The sequence below is a fragment of the Lepisma saccharinum genome, chromosome 17 (genome assembly GCF_977018435.1).
Source record: "Lepisma saccharinum chromosome 17, izLepSacc3.1, whole genome shotgun sequence".
Classification (NCBI taxonomy): Eukaryota; Metazoa; Arthropoda; class Insecta; order Zygentoma; family Lepismatidae; genus Lepisma; species Lepisma saccharinum.
In genome coordinates this window covers 43450576-43472541 of record NC_139245.1, presented here as the reverse complement: position 1 = coordinate 43472541, position 21966 = coordinate 43450576, and the positions used below count along the sequence as shown (strand labels likewise).

Sequence of the window (21966 nt, the reverse complement as noted above, 5' to 3'; positions counted from 1 at the left end):
TTCGCTTTGCATTTTAGAAATTTCTCATAACCTCACCAGAAAGTATCTTTGCTTTTAATTTCTTTTTTTCTTGTTAGATGGCAGAATCATGCTCGTTCCCGTAGGCTGGGAATTTCTTACGTCAGGAACTATTTTCTATACATTATAGATTGCAAAATATTTTGGTCCCTGTAAATACCTTGCGTCTAAATACTTTTGTAATTACGTTTCAGAGATGAGAATGCAATATTTATGCTAATTTCACATGATGTACGAGCAGAAATTTAATCAAATTGCGGACTATTTCGTTGAGCGACATAACGGGGCAAATAGGCTTAAAACTGATATGGCTGGCTCGTGTAAATCAAAGCGCGGGTATGATTGCCCAGAAGATGTTGTGTGTAGCCTTGTTAGTTTATTTTGAATCGTTGCGGTATTGTCAACTGTGATGTGTTTTAAGAGTTGTTTATCTTGTAGATGAATATCTCATGTTTTCGTCGAGTGTGTAGTAGTTTTGTTTTGTGCTCAGTGTGTTGTCACGATGGGGAATTGCTTTAGTCGCTCAAGGAACAATACGACAAAGAAGGAAGGAATTCCAGCACCAACTCTCAAGGATACACAGACAGCTAGTACTCCAATTCCTTCGTTATCATTACCACCTCACGATCCTTCTGGACACAGTAGAGAAATTAGAAATGGACCAAACCTACCACCTCTACCAGATCCTGAAGGATCGGGGAGCTCAAGTGCGAAAATATTTGTTGCATTGTACGATTATGATGCTCGCACAGATGAAGACTTAAGTTTCCGGAAAGGAGAACATTTAGAAATTCTTAATGACACTCAAGGGGACTGGTGGTTAGCTCGCAGCAAGGCTACTAAACAAGAAGGATATATTCCGTCGAATTATGTCGCGAAATTGAAATCTATAGAAGCAGAACCGTAAGTACAATATTTGTTTACTTTCGAAAATCCATACATAAGTTGCTATTGTCATGGATATATGGGCTACTAAACGTATATGTCAAGTTACATGTTAAGTGGTGGTGAAATCAGTCGAACATGATCTTAGAAGTAGGCGTGGTATTACAATATAAATAGGTGATGGATTATATGATATCAGACTGTAGCTATTCGCGAATACATGTTGGGTTTAATTACAAAATGATGATCTGCATTGTAGAAAATATTCCAGCATTACAATTTTCACTGCAAAATACGGTGATAGAGTAAGTTTTCGCATTTGTTCCTATTATGCGTGAAAGACTAGTAGAATTAGTTTTAATAGTAGGATGTAGGATGTATGCAAACATTTTTCTAGTGGTAATTTTAATATAGATGGAGATTTTATTTTGTGACAGATTTCTTTCGTGCCCGTCTCCACATATTTTAAGTTGTCTTAAGATCCTCTGAGAAACTTCGGATATGTTTCCTCCAGAATATACGATTTTGTAAGACAGCGAACCCAGGGATTTATCTCCAAATTTCCATCTGGGGAGGGGGAGTATGGGTAAATTTGGAACCAAAATGCGGAATGACCAGAGGATATAAATTACTTGTAAAATTTGCTTTATGTAGACATGGAACAATGTCACCAAACCATGAGTCATGGTAATCGAAAAATGTATGCGTAGGTTAATTGTCATCCTAATAATTTTTTACTGCCCAACGAGAGTGCACGCAAGTTTTAATTCTACTATGGTGGCAGTATCTTGTAGGTTCTGCGTTTGGCCTAATTTTTCCTCCCAAACACTGTACAAGCAGTTGGGAAAAGCCTTTTTGAGGTGTATTTAATTCTCAGCCTTTCTAATATGTTAACAATTCATAATCATTGCTATTTAAGATAAATGTTAAAACAAATATAAGTATCAAAATTTGGTTAGCAAATGAAGTAAATTATTGAAATGCTGAATTAAAGATTAATTAATATATTTTGCCACACTTTGTAGCAGTTGAAATGATAACCAACAAGTAGAATTACTTCCCAACGTCATAACCATAGATGTGGCATCCATGGAAGAGTGGTTAGCACAGCGTGCTACGTTGCCAGGGGTCCCGGGTTTGAATCCCGGCCTGGGCATGCCTGTCTAAGTGAGTGTCCCTTCATCATATCATCACTCATCCTCATCTTTGCAATTAGACAAAAGTGGCGAAGTAAAATTAATCAATCAATCAATAATCATGGTTGTATACAAGGGAAGTAAACATTTTGCAAATCAAATTGACATTTCATTGTATTAATTGGAAGATTTTTTAAAAAATATTTATAGTTCATATGTAATGGATGGCCACATTTTAAAATTACAATAATGTTATTGTCTTCATAAACCAGAGTATGTTTCAGAATTAGTTGTGGAAAAATATACTGTCATTGGCAATATTTTATTGTATGTAGTCTCAAAAAGTGAAAATTCAGACATATTTTGGCAGATTTTTCAAAAGTTTAAAATAGAAACATATAATGCACTTTTACAATCAACATATTGAAGAATAGTAATGCTGTTGATAGGTGCACAATCTCATGTAAACAATGAGATAGTAAAAATTGAGTTATTGATTAATCGTAAACTGTTTAAGGATAATAATAATTAGTAATCCTTTTAAAACATAATCAGTAACATCACATATTAGTTATTGGACCATTGTGAGAAAATGTAGGTGATGTTGAGCTGTGTGATCAGAGGATATTAATTACATGACATGTAGTCATGTTACATTATTACTATTATTATTAATGGTATTATAAAAATATTACTATCCTTGGGCTGCTCCCATTATTTCTGTATTTATGGCCATAACCCTAGCCATGGCATATAAGAGTACAGTAGCCCCATCTAGTTCGCTGCACTTTTGTTGACACTTGGTGTAGTGCAGGTATACCCCGATGTCAGTCTGGTGCAAGGAAATGACGTTCAACCAAGTAGACAAATAGCGATGTTCAAGTTCAGAAGATTCAACAAATGCGTGTCTGCTTCTTTAAATGTTCATTTGATTAGTTAACACACTAACCAACTAGACGGGGCTAGTATGTGTCACACATTCACAGACGAAAATGGTGGTAATATGAAATTCTGTTACAAATGTTGGTAATGCTTGCTTATCAGGTTTGAATCAAATTTATATATATTTTTTCAAACTGTCTACACACATAGCTGAGACAAGGTCCAACTAAGAATAGTTATATAATCTAAGATTTCTTGCTATCGGTCTTTAAGGGAAAGGGGATGTTGAATTTTACACAGCAGTTGAGGTCAATGGTACTTCTGTCCACCATTGGTGTATCAGCTTTTTTGAATTTCTTATTGAAGAAAACAATATTGAGAAATAAAGCAATGGAAGTATTTCAAAGCTATTATGCATTAATACACAATATAGGTGGTATATACTCAAATATCAACCTCTGTTCCAAGTAGTACTCCCTGTGTTGAATTTTTTTTAATTTGAAGAGACTTCTGTGTGGGCCAAACGGTCAGGAAAATACTTTTTAGAGCTTATGTTTGAGTTCTTAGTCTACTTTATGCACAGACAGGCTAATTGGGACTGCACCTACAGTGTGTGACGATCACTGGTCAATCATTTGCATGATTACTTGTATTTCCAATTCCATTACATCCCTTGCTACATACGACCATTGAATCTCGTTGCTATAGTAACGTTAGAATTCTAAATATTATCTCATTTATACAGCGTTTAGCGCAATAAATAACATAAAACATTAATATTGTACAAAGTCATTATTCATTTTTTTAAACCGTTAAAAGAAGGTGACCTGTAAAAGTTGAAATTAATAATTTCAATAAACATATAATTATATTGTGTGGATCCACAGGACCATCACAAGTGGGATCCAAACCACTATGTGTATCCAAAGGATATTGTACTGGGGACCTCTTGATTACAAGGTGACAATGCTACTACTATGCCATAATAGTTATAAAATCGTAACAATAATAATAAAACTAGTAATTTTCAAATTTGGGGAGGCCAGCTTGTGTTTGTGATGGCCCATTCACCATCTCATCGCAGCCATTCGTCTACATTGTCACAAATAGCCAATAGTGGTGGAGCAATGTAAAGTTGTTTATGACGACTTCAAGTTTTACTTAACCCCGTTCTTGGTGAGTAACCTAGAACATAAATCTTATATTATATCTGTTGGGTCTATTAACATATTTGGCTCATTACACCAGATACAGCCATGGCTCAGAATCTGAACAAGTACTTAAACATTACGTTAAAGGTCTGTCATAATAGTGAACACCTGTTCGTTGTGACCTTACAAACTTCAATATTGCATTTCAGTACATTACTAGGTACCCTTGACCAGGGCTCGAGAAATCCCGGTCGCCATGGCGACTAAAAATTTCAACCCGGCAACTGTGATCATATGCTGTAATATGTACGAAATTTTGATGATTCTAAGTTCAAATTGCAGTACAGCGTAAGTTAGCAAATGATTTTTTTTTAAAAAAATCAATGTTGTGAACATTCCAGTGTGTCAATAATAATTTCGTACTCTTTGTCCCCCAATGCCCCATTTCCTGTTTTCTCGAATGATTTAGCGATGTTTTGAATACGGTGATGCTCAGCTTCTTATACAGTGTGCACAACCCAAACTTTGAAAATGTGTATCATGAAAACCGTAAGAGATATTTATACTGGGTTTTCTGCATTATAAAGTCCCATCCATTGAGATATTTTTCAATGCTTAAAATTATCAGTTTTCTCCATACAGAAAATTTAGATAAATTAATAACTGGTGGAAGGCAGCATTAATTATTTTTTTTCCAGAAATGCACTTTTGAGTGAGAAAAATACATAAGAAATTATCGAAGGGTCAATAATTAGATGTCTGATGACTGATGCCATGTCAATCTGTCACTTGCGACCAATATTGGTCATGTGCAACATTTGATGGATTTTTTATTGGCGATTTTATGGGTTGAGTGAAAAAGTGCCATTTTTGGGACATATATGGCAATGCTAGCAGGTCGAAATATTGCCAACAGACGCACGCCACATGTGCCTAAGTATTGGCTATACATTTATGTGAAAAATCATAAACCAAGATTTTGTGCCAAAATTGGACTCGTAGTCTGCCTCTGGTTACACTGAATTCTCTTCGCTCACTTTCGACGCTACTATGCCTGTTCTTTTAATTGATTCAGCATGGCGTATTCTTTGGAGCAGCGCGTGTGCATTGCTGAAGAGTATTTTACTACTCATTCTTACACTCATGTGCAAGAGGTTTTCCAAGAAAAATCCCCTGCTTCTGTTGTACCTCACAAAGCAACTGTTTTACGACTAGTCAAACACCAACAAATGATCCCACAAATTGTTGGTATTATTGGTATTATTATTGAAGATTAGGAACACACAGAAGATGTACTACGTAGAAATTTTCAGTGAAAAATGCAGGCTAGACCAGAACTCGAACCTGGGTCTCTGGCATACCATACAATTTCTCTAACCACTGAGCTACTGAGCCAGCCTGGCCTCGCCTGATTTCTTGCTGTCGCTTTTACCTGTGTGGAATCGTCTCTGCCAGTGCTACCGCAACGGAATCTGTTGCCTTTGAAATACAGTAGACTTCGACATTGCCTGGTTCCTTCCAGTGTAGAGATGTTAATGAATTTTTCGCTAAAAATTTCTACGTAGTACATTTCCTGTGTGTGCCTGATATTCAATAATTAACATCTCTACACTGGGAGGAACCAGGCAACGTCGAAGATTCCACGCAAGTAAAACAGCGACAGCAAAAAATCAGGCGAGGCCAGGGCAGCGCAGTAGCTCAGTGGTTAGAGCAATGGTACGGTATATCAGAGACCGGTGTTCGAGTCCTGGTCGAATGTGCATTTTTCGCTGAAAATTTCTACGTTGGTATATATTGTTGAAAATCAATTCTCAGATGTTTTCAGCAAATTAACAATATTTTTTTAAAATAATGTAATTGCTTTTATTTGGATACATGCTAACATAAATTTATTAACCCAGTGATACCATACATGATTAGTTTAGTGCGGAAAACCTGGCGTAAATACCTCTTAAGGTTTTCATGATATACATTTTCAAAGTTTGGGTTGTGCGACTTTTGAAACACACTGTAGTATGCACAATTGCTAGTAGGTAGTTTCCTGGCGCCTAATTTTCGGAGCTGGCGCCTAGCTTTGAAGAAAATTTTTCAAGCACTACCCTTGACCCTCTGTACCCCCTGGAGAAAGTGAAATATTTTTGCATGGTTTATGAAGATTTTGTTGTTTATGAATGTTTTCTGTTGATTTTAGCTGTAGGAAATGTGTTATTGTGAAGTAGTGTACGTCTGTTGTTTTAGTGTATTACTCTACTGTGTAGTAGAACAGCACGAAGGCTTCACGCAAGTGAATATAGCACCCAAACGACTTTCCACAACAGCAGCTATAATTTTACATAGTTAGGTTAGGATTGTTAGGTTTGGTACTGATAATTATTTTCGATGTGTTCTTTCGCTATTTTAGAGTGCATACAAAGTTTTTACTAACAAAAAGCGGCGAAAATACTCCGAAATTGCAGGTTTTAACTAACGTGGGCCATTCTTTGGGATCAAATATCTCCGTTGTTTGTGCTTTCCTAATGCTGGAACCATTTTTACATTACGTAAAACATTGAAATCTGTCGATTTAAAAAAAATCAACGTAATTTTCAAGGGGGGTACAGTGGGTAAACGGCCCCGATTACTATACAAATTTAGTATATGTTTGAAATGAATAATGCATATACATGAGCAAGGTTGATTTGACCTGATTTTTTTTTATATAGATTACTATAATTGTGGTATAATTTAGGTTATAAATTTGCGTAGCATTAAAAAAATGCTTGATAATGAATATAGCCTGTGAGTTACCATTTAAATTTGGCATGCAGCAATGAATTATTTGGTAGTTAATGGAAACTACATTGCTATAATTTATGTCACAGTTTAGAATATGTAGAGAAGCATCTTACAAAACCATCCAAACAGAAAAATAGTGTAATGTTGAAGTGATGGACCTGTTCAATTTATTTGTATTCATATTCACCGAACGACAGATGTTTCTATGCCAGCCTACTGTATGTCTCTTATACAGTCGTTCACATATTCTGTGTGCATCATAACCACACTAGTAATTCTTTTATCTGCCTCAGGAATGGGTGATAAGAGAAATTTAAAATTTGTGAAATAAACATTTAAGAATTATCACACAAACACAACATACATAACCACAAGTTCCTTCAATTTATTGTAGAGCTACCAGGAGGCAAGTAAAAATTTTAAAACCTATAATTTATTATCTCTTATGATGGGATTTGTCTTGTTAGACACCAGTAATATGCTTGTTGTTACGCAAATGGCTTTGTACCAAAATCTACCATTTTCAATTTGGAACCTATATCAATCTCTTAAGTTGGCTCTTTTGGTTACTATGCAATTCTTGATTTCTCTAATAGATATAATTTATTAAGGTGAAATTTTGTTATTTTAGACCATGAGTGCATGCATATTTTCGTAGTTTCTGGCCCATAGAATCCAAGGCCTGGTCATCAGCAGTGCCAATAATACACTGGATAACCATGTACTTATCCAGCAGTAGATTAACCCATCTATATAATAAAAGTTATCAAATCTTGTTAATGCATATGAATAAAAACAAGTTATGTTGTATAACTTTTAATCCACACTGATAGCACAACCAAAGCCATTTTTATTTAGCCAACAGTTGATGTTAAATATGGATAGGGAGTGGTGAGACAAGTAAACATTCGATGTGTATAGGAAGTTCTAATAATATGTAAGAAAATAGTAACTACAGGAAATCATTGATCTAGGAATTGTGAAGGGACATTAGACTGTACAGTCATTGCATAGCAAATGTCATGCTGTCTTTCTATTTGGTTTATGACAAGTATGTGATACAATTGTATCACTTGGATGTAGAGGATAATTCCCTTTTCCAGTTTACAGCTATGGATTAACCCATCCTCCGCCTTATGTCAGGTTTGCTTATGGGGAACATGCTTAATAATAAAAGTTCCAATCAGTTTACTGTGAAAGAATGTAATTTGTTTGCTCAAAATTTTCTGAAAACCTTGAAAAGATAGGCAAAATTTTTTAATAAATAATCAACAGCTGAGTATCTACTTTTGGAAAAGTAACAATAGTGCTGTGTGTGTGTGTGTAAAAGTATGTAAAGTGGAAAACGTTAGTTTTTGGTTGCTTGTGGGGTTCAATGTGCATACAGTGAAGCAGATGAGGAATGTTTTATGCATATTATCATATTTCCGGTACAGCATATCACATTAAAGAGTTTGGTGCAAATATAGATAGGCCATTTGTAAGCAATGCAGATTTGTTTCTCTACATTTATAAGAAACTTGATGTGTTTAGATTATTTACATGCAATATTAACCCTAGCTTACCCATCCATGCAAGGTACTTACTGTGGGAAGGGGTGGGGTTGCTCAGAGGCCCATACATTTTTATGACTAAAATTCAAGAAATTATTTTGTTATTGAATCACTGCATCCTTTGTTGTTTATATATGTGCAGTTATATAACATTTATATAAAAAATACAATCATTAATAAAAATAAGAACCAACTATTGTCACACACACTTTTTATCATTCACTAAACCTAAAAAAAATCATTGTTATTAATGTTGCATCAGGGCTTTTTTTGTTCATATATGTGCAGTTGTATAGTAATTGTATTAATGACAATAGTTACCATTATAACCAACCGATTGTAAAACTGTTACAGACATGTACGTTGTAATACACATCCCAATGGGGAAGGGCCCACCACGTGAATGAAGTTTGTATGTTACCTTTATGATTTTATGAACAAAAGTAATGCATAAACATTGGAAACACACTAGGAAAGAATGTCAAATGTCCTGGGTTCTTTGTGGGTGTCCCTTCCTCAATTTCATTATGTCATCACTCATCCTCATGTTTGCGATTAGCCAAAAGTGGCAGAAAAGCGAAACAAACTAAACCAATCAAATCTAGGGAAGAATGTAAATTTATTTTCAAATTTATTCAAAAATATTCACAGTTGAATATTATCCCTCGGGTAAGCTAGGACTAATAGCCAGAGATCCGAGATTTGAAATGTGGTCTAATGTATCACCTACATTTAATTGAACAATAGCCACGGCAAATAACCGAAATTGAAATGTCACTAACTATCAGCGCGAGTATTCATTCCTAATTAACAGGGAACGGATTTATAAGCAAATACATATTCATGTATGAAGCTGAAATCAGTTATATTTTGTAATATCTTTGCGCACCTTGGTATGTAGACTCGAAAAATTCAGTTTTTGTTTTCCGTATTTGTACATATGAGGTTTGTCCTCATATTTCACATAGTTACTTTTGCTTATGCTTTCCATATTTAAAAACATTCTTCAAGTTATTCTCCTTGTTCGTGCAATAACTCCCGTGGGTATATTTCTTGCGAATAAGTGACAAATTTGAAATACACTCCCATTACTTCTTGCGATATTGAACGCAGTTTTTGTCAATATAAAACAATCTTAAAGATACAACAGAAGGAAATTCACGTTCGAACACTTACAAAAGTTTGTTATTCATTGTTTTAGAAACAGAAAATGAAAAAGAAATTGTGATTTTTACAATTAATGTCAATGTAACCATACTCAATTTTATGTAAGCCGGCCCCCGTGGCGGAGTGGTTAGCACATCGCGCTACCACGCCAGGGGTCACGGGTTCGAATCCCGGCCTGGGCTTGGATGTTTACGAGTGTCCATCAATTTCATCATATCATCACTCATCCCCATCTTCGCAAATTAGCCAAAACTGGCACAAAAAGCGAAGTAAAATAAAGCAAATCAATCAATGTATTTTATGCAACTCTAGTAGTGTGTATATTTTAAGTCCATGTTTTGGTGAAATAGCACATTTTTACTACATATAAACCCGTTCCCTGCTAATTAAGATGTTTAAGAGTACCTGACCTAAACATGGACGTTCTTGTATGGCTGTCCCTTCATTAGTTTCATTTTGTTGTTATCACGTCAAGAAAGTGACGTAAAATAAGAACAAGTCACACTTAGCATTCTTTTGCGTATGCTGTGCGGAGTCGAGGATTCAAGTCTGGCAGTTCTTTTGTTCTGAAGTTATGACGGGTTTTCTTTTGCGTGTAGTTAGTAACGCCAAGAGCACCTCGAGGCGTGCAGTCAATGTGGGCCGTGTGTGATTTAATATATTCCTTGCGGGCGTAGGATACTCAAGAAAAGTAGAACAAACTACATTTGAACATACAATTAGCTGCCGTGCATGTAGGTTAGCACATTGTAGGCGTTGCTGTTCATCGGAAATATTTTTATGGACACTTCTATTTAAAAAAAAAAAAAAAAAGTTATACAGCTTTGGGCCGTTCTCTTGCCAGTAATTGATCCTAGTAGTTCCATGTGGATAATTTGCGAGATATCCCTTTTTCGTGGCAAGCTAGGTTCGTAAGCAGCATGACAGTGAAAACATGTGCAATTATATGTACAGTGGGATCCACGAGTATTGCTGTGGAAATTGTCCATCACTATGTTCGTGCACTTTATTTGACCCAATAAGAGCTTCAAGAATTAAAAGGAAACTCAAAACAAGCTGTTGACAACTTCTGCACCAGCATACATAAAAATCCATCGCTTAAAGAAACATAGGATGTAAGAGAAAAAATATTGAAAATAGCATGAACAGTTTGCACGGTAATACTCATGGATCCTACTGTACGTATACGAAAGCATTGTCGATCGTCTGATTGAGGATTGTATTGAGCTTCAGGAGGGTTTGTGTTTTAAACAGAAAAGTTGCGAAGGCATTTCCATATGTAAGGGAAAAACCGTCATGTAAATCACTGGCGTATGCAGGGGGGAGATGATGGGGTTACAGCCCTTCGCGAAATTTTGATAAAATCAAAATTGTCAAATGAAAGCAGTAAAGATCTCGGGTAAAACCAAAGTTGGAAATGCAAACCCACCTTAAAATAACCCCGTTTGCATTTTTTTAAACAACTTTCGAAGCAACGGTTAAAACGGCAATTAAGTAATATTTTATGTCTAACGCCTACATTCTAGAACGCAGTTTTGTAATATCCACCTTTACAATTCAATTCATAGGGGAAACATTCCTGTGAATGCTATTGATCTAAATGAATGTTCAGTGAATCAATGATTCCACTTTTCGTGAAGTATGTGATCACATCATTAGAACAACAATTCCAATAATTTCATCAGTGTAGTTGATTGATTTGTTTTACTCTACTTCGCTTTTCTGCCACTTTTTGTCTAATCGCGAAGATGATGGACGGCGATAATATGAAATAAATGAAAGGACCATCACCAACAATACAAGTCCCACGGAAGATTATACTGGCTGTGGGTCGAGATGTCAGATCCTCGTCAGTCTGCAAAATTTAGTGCAGGATGTATTACATGGAAGTGAGATTGACATTTGGGCGTCTTGTGAAGGGACTCCCCTTACATCCCCTCATCAGAGCCTTCATTTATTGAACCAACTAGCTGATTGCCTGGCGTTGCCCGGGTATTTATTTATCCCAATCTTCTAATAGACAGGAAAATAATGAACTTAGAGTTGAACGGCATTGGGAGTGTCACTATTCATCTTAGCGACCCCGAAAACTGTGGATTCCACACTAATATCGGTCGTTTTTTATTATTTTTACATGTCACCCCCTTTCCAACCCCACTCCTAGGGGTGCCAGAGGTGTCTTGGAGTTGAACGGTATTGGGAGTGTCACTATTCATCTTAGCGACTCCGAAAACTATGGATTCCACACTAATATCGGTCGTTTTCGATTTCTTTACGTCACCCCTTCCCACCCCCATCCCTAGGGGTGCCAGGGGTGTCTTACCCCCACAGTATTTCTTTCCATATTGCAAGTGATATGTATACCAAGTTAGGTTAAAATCGCGCTAGGCGTTCGAGAGTTATGGCGGAAATATCTAGAAAATATCGAATGTGGATTTGGCTTTCTTAATGGTGACATTAAAGGATGATTTTTCTCGTAACTTTTGCGAAAGATGATCATGCACTTGTACGGACAACAAGGTGAGTTTTATACAGCGTATATTGATACACTGGTAGGTTTAATTGTATCTTCTGCAAATATGCTGTATAAAGAAACAGACTGCTGGAGTACAAGTGACCTGAGTGTACATACATGCGATGTTAGCTTGTTCTCGATTTCAGTGGTTTAAGTCAACAACCACCGTTAATATGCATTTTATAAATACACCCAGTATCCAGTGAAAAAAGGTCAAATAATTTTATAGCTTCACTGAACATATATCGAATACAGTTTAGATTCGGGATTTGGTTTACGTGGTGTTGGGATACGACAGACAACCCAGAGATCAGCCTTGCTCAGAAATCAGTCACTGTGTCACGCTGCGTTGTGTGAGTTTGGTGGTGTGGTGACATAATCGAATTAAACACCGTTGCCTTTGCTCGAGGCGAGAAGGCGTGTAATGAGGGCAAAATGTTTTTTTTTTTTTTTTTTTTTTTTGTCGTATGTCACATGATCATAACGCGAGATCGATATTTCAGCAGATGGTTCAGGTCATTGTAGGTCATTGGCTGTAAGAGAATAGACAGATTTTTTTTGTTTTCCAGAGAATGGGTTCAGAAACGTTGTTAAAGTGCTCTTGTGCTAGAGTTGAGTTGGAAAAGGTTATGAGAAGAAATGTAGTACACGGCGTCAGCGACATTTTCTTCGTTTACATGTCTTTTCTTTGCAAGCAGAACATCGTTTTGTGGGAAAAGGTTCACAATTGTTCTTTTCTTTTCGAGTAATTCCATCTTGCGACCTCAAAAGGCTTGTTCGCGAAAACAGGTCTAGTGTATTATAATGGCGGATTTTGTGGAAACGTTAAACATAATATGTGCATTTTTACCCATATCAGTGTTTATTATGCTGGATTCTTCATACCGACAGTAACGGTAGTAGGGTGTACGGGTAGACATTCGCTCCCGGCTTCCTATGGTGAAAGCGCATTCTTCAGTGAAGTCCTGTTTTAAATGCATAGTTAAGAAGCATCAGCACAGTACATTGGCAGAAAATATTATATATATAGAAACCTTCAATCCATTTCGCCTTCCTGGCAAAAGGAGAAATTTTTTCCTGGATTTGGATTTCATAAGGCACGAGATATGTGGTGCTAGTAAGGAAACAGTGGGTCCCCACCCCTTCCTTTATATTCCTTCAGAAGGAAATATCAACGCTGTATTTTTGATAAGGCAATAGTCTAAAAGCGATTATAAATCTCCAATTACCACAGAGTGTTAGTTCTTCATGAACAGTGTATGCAGTTTCAAATTATCAGAATCGGTATAGTCAGTGAAACATGACAGTAGTTCTGCTTCGTTGGTGGTAACATCGTCGCTTCTTAATCAAGGGCCCCAGGTTCTGTGAAAGGACGCGCTGGTTCGGTCCCGATTACCTTATCTGTGACCTGAAACAAACTTCGGACTTCAGTTAGAACCAGGAAGACCTGGTTTTAAATTTTCACTTTTGTGCATTTTCACTCTATTTGCTTATTGGGAATTTTTCAATTCTTTCGTAACCACATTTTGCCCCTTCGCGAACGCATTGTCCATTCTCATCCCAAAATTCTACGACATTGGAAAGTCCATCTTTTAACTGCTACTAAAGTGCAGAGAGATGAATCTCTCGCAGGTTACGACAGACATGGGAGGGGTAAACTTTACGTTGTAGGCTGCAGATATAAAGCTACAATGGCACGTAATTAGTAGTTGTGTCGAATTATTCGAATATTCACCAGCAAGTAAGTATTTCGTTACATATGAAAAATTCAAGCTTTAACTTTAATACCTAAAGTAATTAGAATGCGTTGAGGGCCAACAAAGGCTTTCCAAGTAATTTTCGATTGGGAGAATCGATTCCCACCGCTGCTGTTTTCTACCCTTCGAGACCGGAATCCGCTAATTATTTCATGTAGCTCTCCAAGACCGCATAATTGTCACCACCGAAATTTTTGCCTCTCCAACCCGGCATCGAACCCCTGATCGGAGCATATGCAAGAGCGCTAACGCTAACGCTTAATTACGTAGCAGCTCAGTGGTAAAGTAACCTCATACTGTGGAGTAGAAAATGTTAGTGTACAGTTGTACGCAATAAAATAGATCCTGAAATACCGTCTTGCTTGGTGTTATTCATGTTGCGCACAAACCAAGGTTTGTTTCCCTGTGATGGACGAGGAAATCTAGGAATATTTTTTGTGACTTTTATTTCTGTTTGGCGTGAATTTCAGACCCAGTGAAATTCCGAAGTCATCGGATCGAATGTTATTGCAAAACAGTGAGATACAAGTCGCATTGTATATTCGCCAGGTTTTGTTGCCCAGGGGTACCGGATTTGAATTCCGTCTAGGGCATGGGTGTTTATTAGTGACCCTTCATTAATCCTCATCTTCGGGATTAGTCAAAAGTGGCAGAAAAGTGAAGCGAAGTAAAACAAACTAAATCAATAAACAATAACGTTTTGTCGTTTACGTCACTGATATTCCAACGCTGCCGGCCTATAATCAAGGGTTTTTCGCATGTCGCAGAATGGTTCGGCAAATTGTAGGTCCACTCCTGATTAGCCTTACTGCACATAAATTTAGTCATGTTTGCGTTCAAGGATGATAAATGATAGATGCCAGCTGATACCAGGTGCATATTTCGTTTTCGACGTCTGTATAATCTGAACGCTATCGTTGCATTTTTCTTTTAAGTTTTGGGCGTCTTTTTGCCGTAACCTGTGTTACTCGCGGTTGCTAACCTTTCAACACACGGCATTCCCATGACCTGAATTTCTGATTCGATTCCAACTATCGTGTTCTGGAAGATGAGTCGCGTGTACACGTATGCCTTCGTTGTTTTATTGAAAGCCAGCCTTTCCAGGAAATTTATTCATTCTTCAACTGGAAATTGTCGTCCGAAAGTGGACTTTTTAGTCTCATTACCAAACCACACGCTGTTTTCCTGAAACAAGTTCTGCACATTGGCCATCAACAAGCCGACGACAGAGATCGGGCAAACATGTAATGTATTTGATGCTTTAATCCAGGGGTCAACAACTCTGTTTTCTGTGCAAGTTTCGCGGCATGTAGTCTCGTAGAGCATTCGCAACGCAGTTTAGAATCTGTTTTGGAACATATAATATATATGTATTCCATATATGGCATGCTGGGGTAAAGTTCTAAACTTTGTATGTTTTCAGTATGCTTTTCCGTCGTCACTGTCTAATCAAAGGGTCCCGGTTTGGTTTGGTTTGAGTTGGTGTTTTAAGTCCACTTTATGCACAGTAAGGCTAATCGGGACTGGACCTACAGTTTAAAGTGGGATCCGAACCACTTGTGCCTCCACCGGGTATCGAACCCGGGACCCCTTGATTACAAGGCAATGACGCTACCACTGCGCCATGGGGGAGGCCCTCAAAGGGTCCCGGGTTCGATACCCTGTGGAGGCACATGGCACAGTGGTTCGGATCCAATTTTAAACTGTAGGTCCAGTCCCGATTAACCTTTCTGTGCTTAAAATGGACTTAACATAATTCAGTCAGTATGCTTTGCTGAGATTTGAATAGTGACAACCAATGGCATTTTAGTTACTGTTGGTTAGTAGAAAGCGAATCGCTGCTGAAGGTTCGTGGTTGGATTCCCGGTTACTGCATTTTAAAGAACAGCATTTCATGATTCATTCTCATGGTCGCAGGTAGCTTGTAGAGGTAAAATAAACGTAATACGCATAACACAATAATCATCACCAATATTGGTATGCTATAAATATTCGGGATCCACCGATGTACTGGCCCTACAAATTTTCAATCTTGGTCATGGTCAAGATGTGATCAGTACCATATTCCAGCGACCTTTATCTCCATGCGCTCCAGTGATTAGAGGCTGGGTGGGCGGCAGAGCAGTTTCGAATGATTGATTGACTTGGTTCCCTTTTCTGCCACTTTTGACTAATCGCGAAGATGAGGATGAAAGGAGAAGTACAAACACAAATGGACAGCATACAACGTTCAGATGCCAGAGCCTCGCTAGTCTGCAAAATGGAGTCAAGGGTGTACTACATAGGAAGGAAGCTTTGCATTTGAGTGCTTAAGGAAAAGTTATCCCTTACACTCCAATGCAGAGCCGCTTAGTGTATGACCATTGGCCAGAAATTTTGGACTTGACAATCATCCGGGGGTCTCACGTGCTATTCCGGCTTCCTACGTTCATAATTGAATTCCCTTTGGGGCCATATGCCAGTGATACTGAACCAGCGTCGTCCTACATGGATACATTTGAGTTAAAATAAAACACGCTTTATCACAATTTTGGACACGGCCAATTTGGTCTAAGTAGCGGCGGTGGTTTGCGAAAGTATGCCTGGCAATTCATATGCATAGCAGTTGCCTGTTGCCAGAGCGAGCGTTGGTTTGTGCAAATAAGCGTAACGGATACTAAACATTTACAGTTCGCATGGTGTGTGGAATGCGATGCGGGGAATATATATCTCTCGGGGAGATTAACGCGCAGCATATTCTTGTTCTCGCGTCGGATTAATCTCGCGGGGCAGAATGTCCTGGGTGGCCCGGCGTGCGAATTTTGTCCATTTTTTCACGTGAGCAGAATGAGGTCGGCGGGTCATGGCTGGTAGCCAAGCTGGAGTCTCGATCCCCACGCCCTGAATATGTGTAGCGGGCGCTGCTCTGCCCCTTGACGTCGCAGGTAGCGTGACTGGTGCCATCTGTCGGATGCCTATGCAGCTCACGTCATGTGGCGAATGAATAATCAAGTTGCCCTCGCTTCTCTCGTCTTCTCTGCCGTTGATGCGGAGATCAAGATGGCAGTAGAGTATTCCTGTCGTGCGAGAAGTGGAGATGCGATTTTTATTCACCGAGATCGAGAAAATTATGCATCGGATTCCGAAAACAGGACTTGAAATGCACTTTGCACCGTACACGTACAACTACCTAAAGAAACAAAAATGCATCGTTATTTATATTCACTCTCGTCTTTTTCTTCAGTTTATTTTATGAGATATACAGTATTTGCCATATTATTGGACTCATTAGTTGAAAAAATGAAACGCAGATTAACTCACTTTATGTAGCGAAATTTGATAGATTTAATGTTTTGTGATGCACATTGCATTGTTATACACACTACAAATACTGTCAGTACTTCGTATGACCACCTTTGGCTCTTTTTTCTAAACTTCAAATGACGTGGTTTATGAAATAACGCGTTCCCCCGAAAGAACACCCTTTCAACAACCAGAATTTATATTATTTTCTTTGTCATAACAAAAAAGTAGCATAAATAAAACGGTAAACAATAAACGTATTGTTCCAGGCATTTTTGCGATTATGCAAGAATCGTCCTGCCATCTATTCTTGGTACACAGTAGAGGATTGTGGGAAACAAGATTATATCGAAGCTGACAAACAGTTTAATCCCACAAAAGTTATAACAATCGTCAGATATATTTAGTTAGAACACTTTCAAAACAATGGATTTTTTAATTATTTTTTTTACAATGAGCCCAATAATTTGACCAATACTGTTCTTAGCGTGACGCGCAATGAATGTTTATTTCGTCCTGGGCCAACCTGCGTGGCGGAGTGGTCAGCGCAACGCACTTCGAACTTTGGGCAAGACATGATTGTCTCATTATACATTTCATCAGATGATAATTTGCCCTCATCGTTAACCAGGATGTAGATAGGTAACATAAAATAACCGATATGAACAGAACTCTTCACCCTAATTGCCAAGATTAACATAGAGACGTATAGAAGCGGCCTAAAATGATCATGATAAAGTAGCAAGTGTTCGTGTGACTGATGTAAAGTTTGTTTATTAGCTTTATGACTGCGGAAATTACAAAGTTGAGGCAATGAATATTTACCTAACGAGAAGAGTGACAATTCGAAGGTAATATGTTTTCCAAATAGAACTGAGAATAAGTGAGTGGGTGGGTGTTTGTTTTGGGTCCACTTCGCACACAGGCTAATCGGGACTGGACCTACAGTTTAAAGTTAGATCCGAACCAATATGTGCTTCCACCGAGTATCGAACCCGGAACCATTGAGGAGGCTCTGAGCTGTGAATAACAATGAGGACACTACATATTTGGTGACTAAAATTCCGATTATAATCGCATGACATTCTGTTAACTTCATTATTACATGGAAGCCTGAAGCCTTTACAGTATCAATGAAAGTAGTGCATAACATAGAGAGAAACGATTTTCTATCCAGTTGGCGAAGTTATCCAGAAAACAAAAAGTGGATGAGATTGACAGTACTCAATGCTATTGACGCACTTCTCGCCTTCAGTCATATTGATAACTGTGCCATTGCGATGGAAATTCTAGGGTAACTCCCTTGTTGACCTTCAGCGAAACAATCCCGGGATTTTCCCTTCCTAATGCAGTTAGCGAATTTGCACTCCCTCCCCCCCCCGTTTTGTGTGACAGGACGAAGAACATTCATCAGTAGGTGTAGATTTTCATGACTTTTTTTTTTTTGGTCAGTGTCATATGTTCCTGAAATGAGTAATTGTTATAAAAATCTAGTGAAGGGATACTTCATATTTAACCATTTTTCGGTTACGTTAAGCATATTTTAGCTTTTTTAATTAGTAAAAAAACATCTTGTGTCAGTCGAAGTAAAAATAAACCGTTGTAGATATGTTGGCTGTAGCCCTATTCATCAAATCCTTAAACTACGTTGGGAGCTTTGTTACAGTTGTTTACAAAGTGCTGTTGTTTGGCTGGCCATCTACGTTGTAGCCAGATGGATTATGGCTGTAATCTAGTAATCAAAAAATCCGTGAGGTTCGAGATCTTCGGAGCTTATTGAACACATTTCCATCACCCATTATTTCGCTGGCTTGAATACATATTGAGTCTCTCACAGTATGTTCATCGTGCAAAGCAGAAACATTGCATTTCCATGAATATTCTAATAATTATTGATAAAATACAACAATTGCATGGAAAATTTCAGATCATTATACGCATTGGACATTCCTGTTTTTATATTTTTTATGTTAAATGGGTCATGTATGATTATTTCTTTAAATATTCGTAACGGGTGTATGTTACAAAAATTTCCCAGCCTTTTTATTCACTATGTAACATCGGGAACAGCATATTCCTCCTTTTTACAGGAGGTAATTCAGTTGAAAGAAGAAGAAAAGCGCTTCGAATTTCAATAAATAATATAGGTATAATACTGTTTCTGTTAAAGCGAAACTTATAATTATTACTTTATATAAGTATTGCATTTTGGATGAGAGATTTTAATTTTTATTTATTTATTTATTTTTTTTTTTTCTCTTTCGAGATTTTAACCTAATTATATCCTTTAATACATGTTGTCGCGCTTTTTGTTTTCCCAAAATTGTACTGCCTTTTTGCGTTCCTACTTGGGCAGTATTAAGTGCCTAGAAATTCGGGCTCTGCTGATAATACACACACACACAAACAAAAAGTTGGTGAAACGTAAACTAAGAATAGGCTAATGTACCGATTACAATATTACATAAATAATGGATAAAATTTGTTTTCCAACACACTGTGTAAGACTGAGGAGCCGGTATCGAATTTCCAGTTTGGTCGCAGATTACACCTTCATATGTTATGGCCTATTCGTAATTCTGTTTATAGTCCGTTATATTCACATGATACTAAAAGTGGCAGTTTTATACCACTCCAAACCCTTTTCCAGCTACTTTCACTTTTCGAATATTCTTGGAATAATGATTATTTTTCTCACTCTCTTGAGATCTGTCAGGTCTTATAATCAGAAAAGTATTCTTGATGACGAAGAACTTGATCGGAATCAAGCCTGTGGTAAAAGTACCGAATGCTGATACGTTTTAAAAGTAAATAGAGATCCAGCAATATCCTGAATATGCAGAGTTATGTGAGATTTGCATATTGAGTAATGATTTACGTGTTTAAGTTTTATATCAGGCATTTGTTCATCGCATTATTGTTAAAATATGCAATAAAATTGTAGTCACGACGTTAAATTTGAATTGTCCCGGCTAAGAAAACTTTCAAGTAATGTTGGAATGACGGAGTTTCTTCCTCTTTATTGAGCAATTAGCACCTTCCATATCGTCCGATGCTCGCTACCTCATAAATATTCTTGCATAAACAAAAAGAGAAACGTATATATTGTGCCAATCTTTTTTACCAGTAACCGACAAGAGCGATCGTAATATTTAATCCATGTGGATATTTACCCGCTTTGAAGACGTAACTTGGGAAATGTCGCAACTATACGGACGGGAATTCTATTCGAGTTGCAGTTATACTGCACTGGTAGTTTTATTTTGATTCTAATGCACACGCCAAACTGCTTTCCAAATGTTAAAGCTGAAATATTCATTTGTGCAAAGTTGCGTATGAAACCACAGGTTGAATTGAAAATGTACCCATGGACACAGAACAAGTGCGAGCAGTGGCGTATTTACGGTATTATTTCGGGGCTAATTAGGTTTCGTTTTAGCGGTGCTGTCGACTTTGCATCGTATTGAAATTCTATCTAATTTTGTTGTTAATTTCTGAGGACGATAGCCCTGCAAAAAGAAATATTTTTGGAAATTATTTCCACCCTAACAGTTTGTACCGGTTAGCTATGAGATTGTTTCTATTTTTTTCTTCTGTGGAAGGGATGAGTTTTATAATCTAAGTTTCTTTGTTTCTATTTTTTTTCTATGGAAGGAATGAGTTCTTTAATAAAATTTCGAACCATAAGAATTCAACTTTATTCTACCAGTTAGAGAGGATAATAATACCCTGCAAGACGTTTACTCAATGATTATCATAACACTCTTCACATCTTAACTATTAACATTTGCTTCCTTTACAATGTGTGAGGCCTTGCCTCCACACACCCCATGTACCCTATTTCGAAAATATGCCATGATATTATATTTAAGTGTATGTTCTGTCTTTGTAAGTGCTTATTTTTCTATTTTCAGCGCATGTGAATTCAACATTTAGTTACGGTTTTTTGTTGTGTGCGAGGGCATTTCAAGTGACTCAAGCTTTACAGCCGCCTTCCTTTTGACGTAGTGTCTACCGTTGTCGCCTTGTAATCAGTAGTTCCCGGGTTCCATTCCTGCTGGAGCAGGAAAGTCGTTTGAATTCAACTTGAATCGGCATGTCCTTTCCGAATAGCCCATCTGAGCAAAAAGTGGACGTTTAAAACGAATGTTTGCTGTCCCCAACTTGAATACGCCACTGAGTGAAAGAAATACGATGCATAATCACCGCACAATCTGCGTCATCTGTCATATTAAATCCAGAAATTTTACTGCCGTCTTAGATTCTTTTCATCCTCTCTCTGATAAAGAGCTCGCGATAACGGTTAATCAGTTGGTATTTGGTCAGGCGTGTTTGGAGAATGGTGGCATCACGCTATTTTTTTCGTTTATTGACATAGATTAGAGCGTTATGGCTATATTTTATGGATAGACAACTAGTTGAATTGCGAGCCTTTAGGGATTTATCAGCGTTCTATCAACGATACAAAAGAGACTCTTCTTCCAAGTAGACTTTCCAAGAATGACATGTGGTTCGCATCTTTCATGAAGCAGTTCTATTATTTTGAACTTGAATCAAACCTAAAATAACCATATTAGCTCAATTTCGACATAAAATTTAGTGAAGTAGGTGAAAAGTTACTCTCACTTCGGGACAGTAATTAGAGACTGTTTTCATAATGTTGGGGGAAGAAATACATCTTTCCCATTTTTTATTGTTCGTAATTGTCCAGAAACAGTATAGACTACATACGAGAGTATGGTTTAATGTCATATGCCGCTATAGCGGTACTAATATGGTTAAACATCACTTGCTTTCTCAACTCTGTTGCTTTTATGCACGCGCGATTATTCCAGATTGGCACGG

The 21966-nt window shown here is 37.5% G+C and overlaps 1 protein-coding gene across 1 annotated transcript in view; it reads left to right on the top strand.

Annotated features, from left to right (window-relative positions):
* The first annotated feature begins 328 nt into the window (after positions 1-328).
* Positions 329-21966, top strand: part of Src42A (Tyrosine-protein kinase Src42A) — a 163769-nt gene continuing 142131 nt past the window's right edge. Inside the window, exon 1 of the mRNA XM_083139362.1 lies at positions 329-921. Within this exon, the coding sequence (XP_082995488.1) occupies positions 521-921 (401 nt within the window). The 5' untranslated portion in view covers positions 329-520. The remainder of the gene's footprint in view (positions 922-21966) is intronic.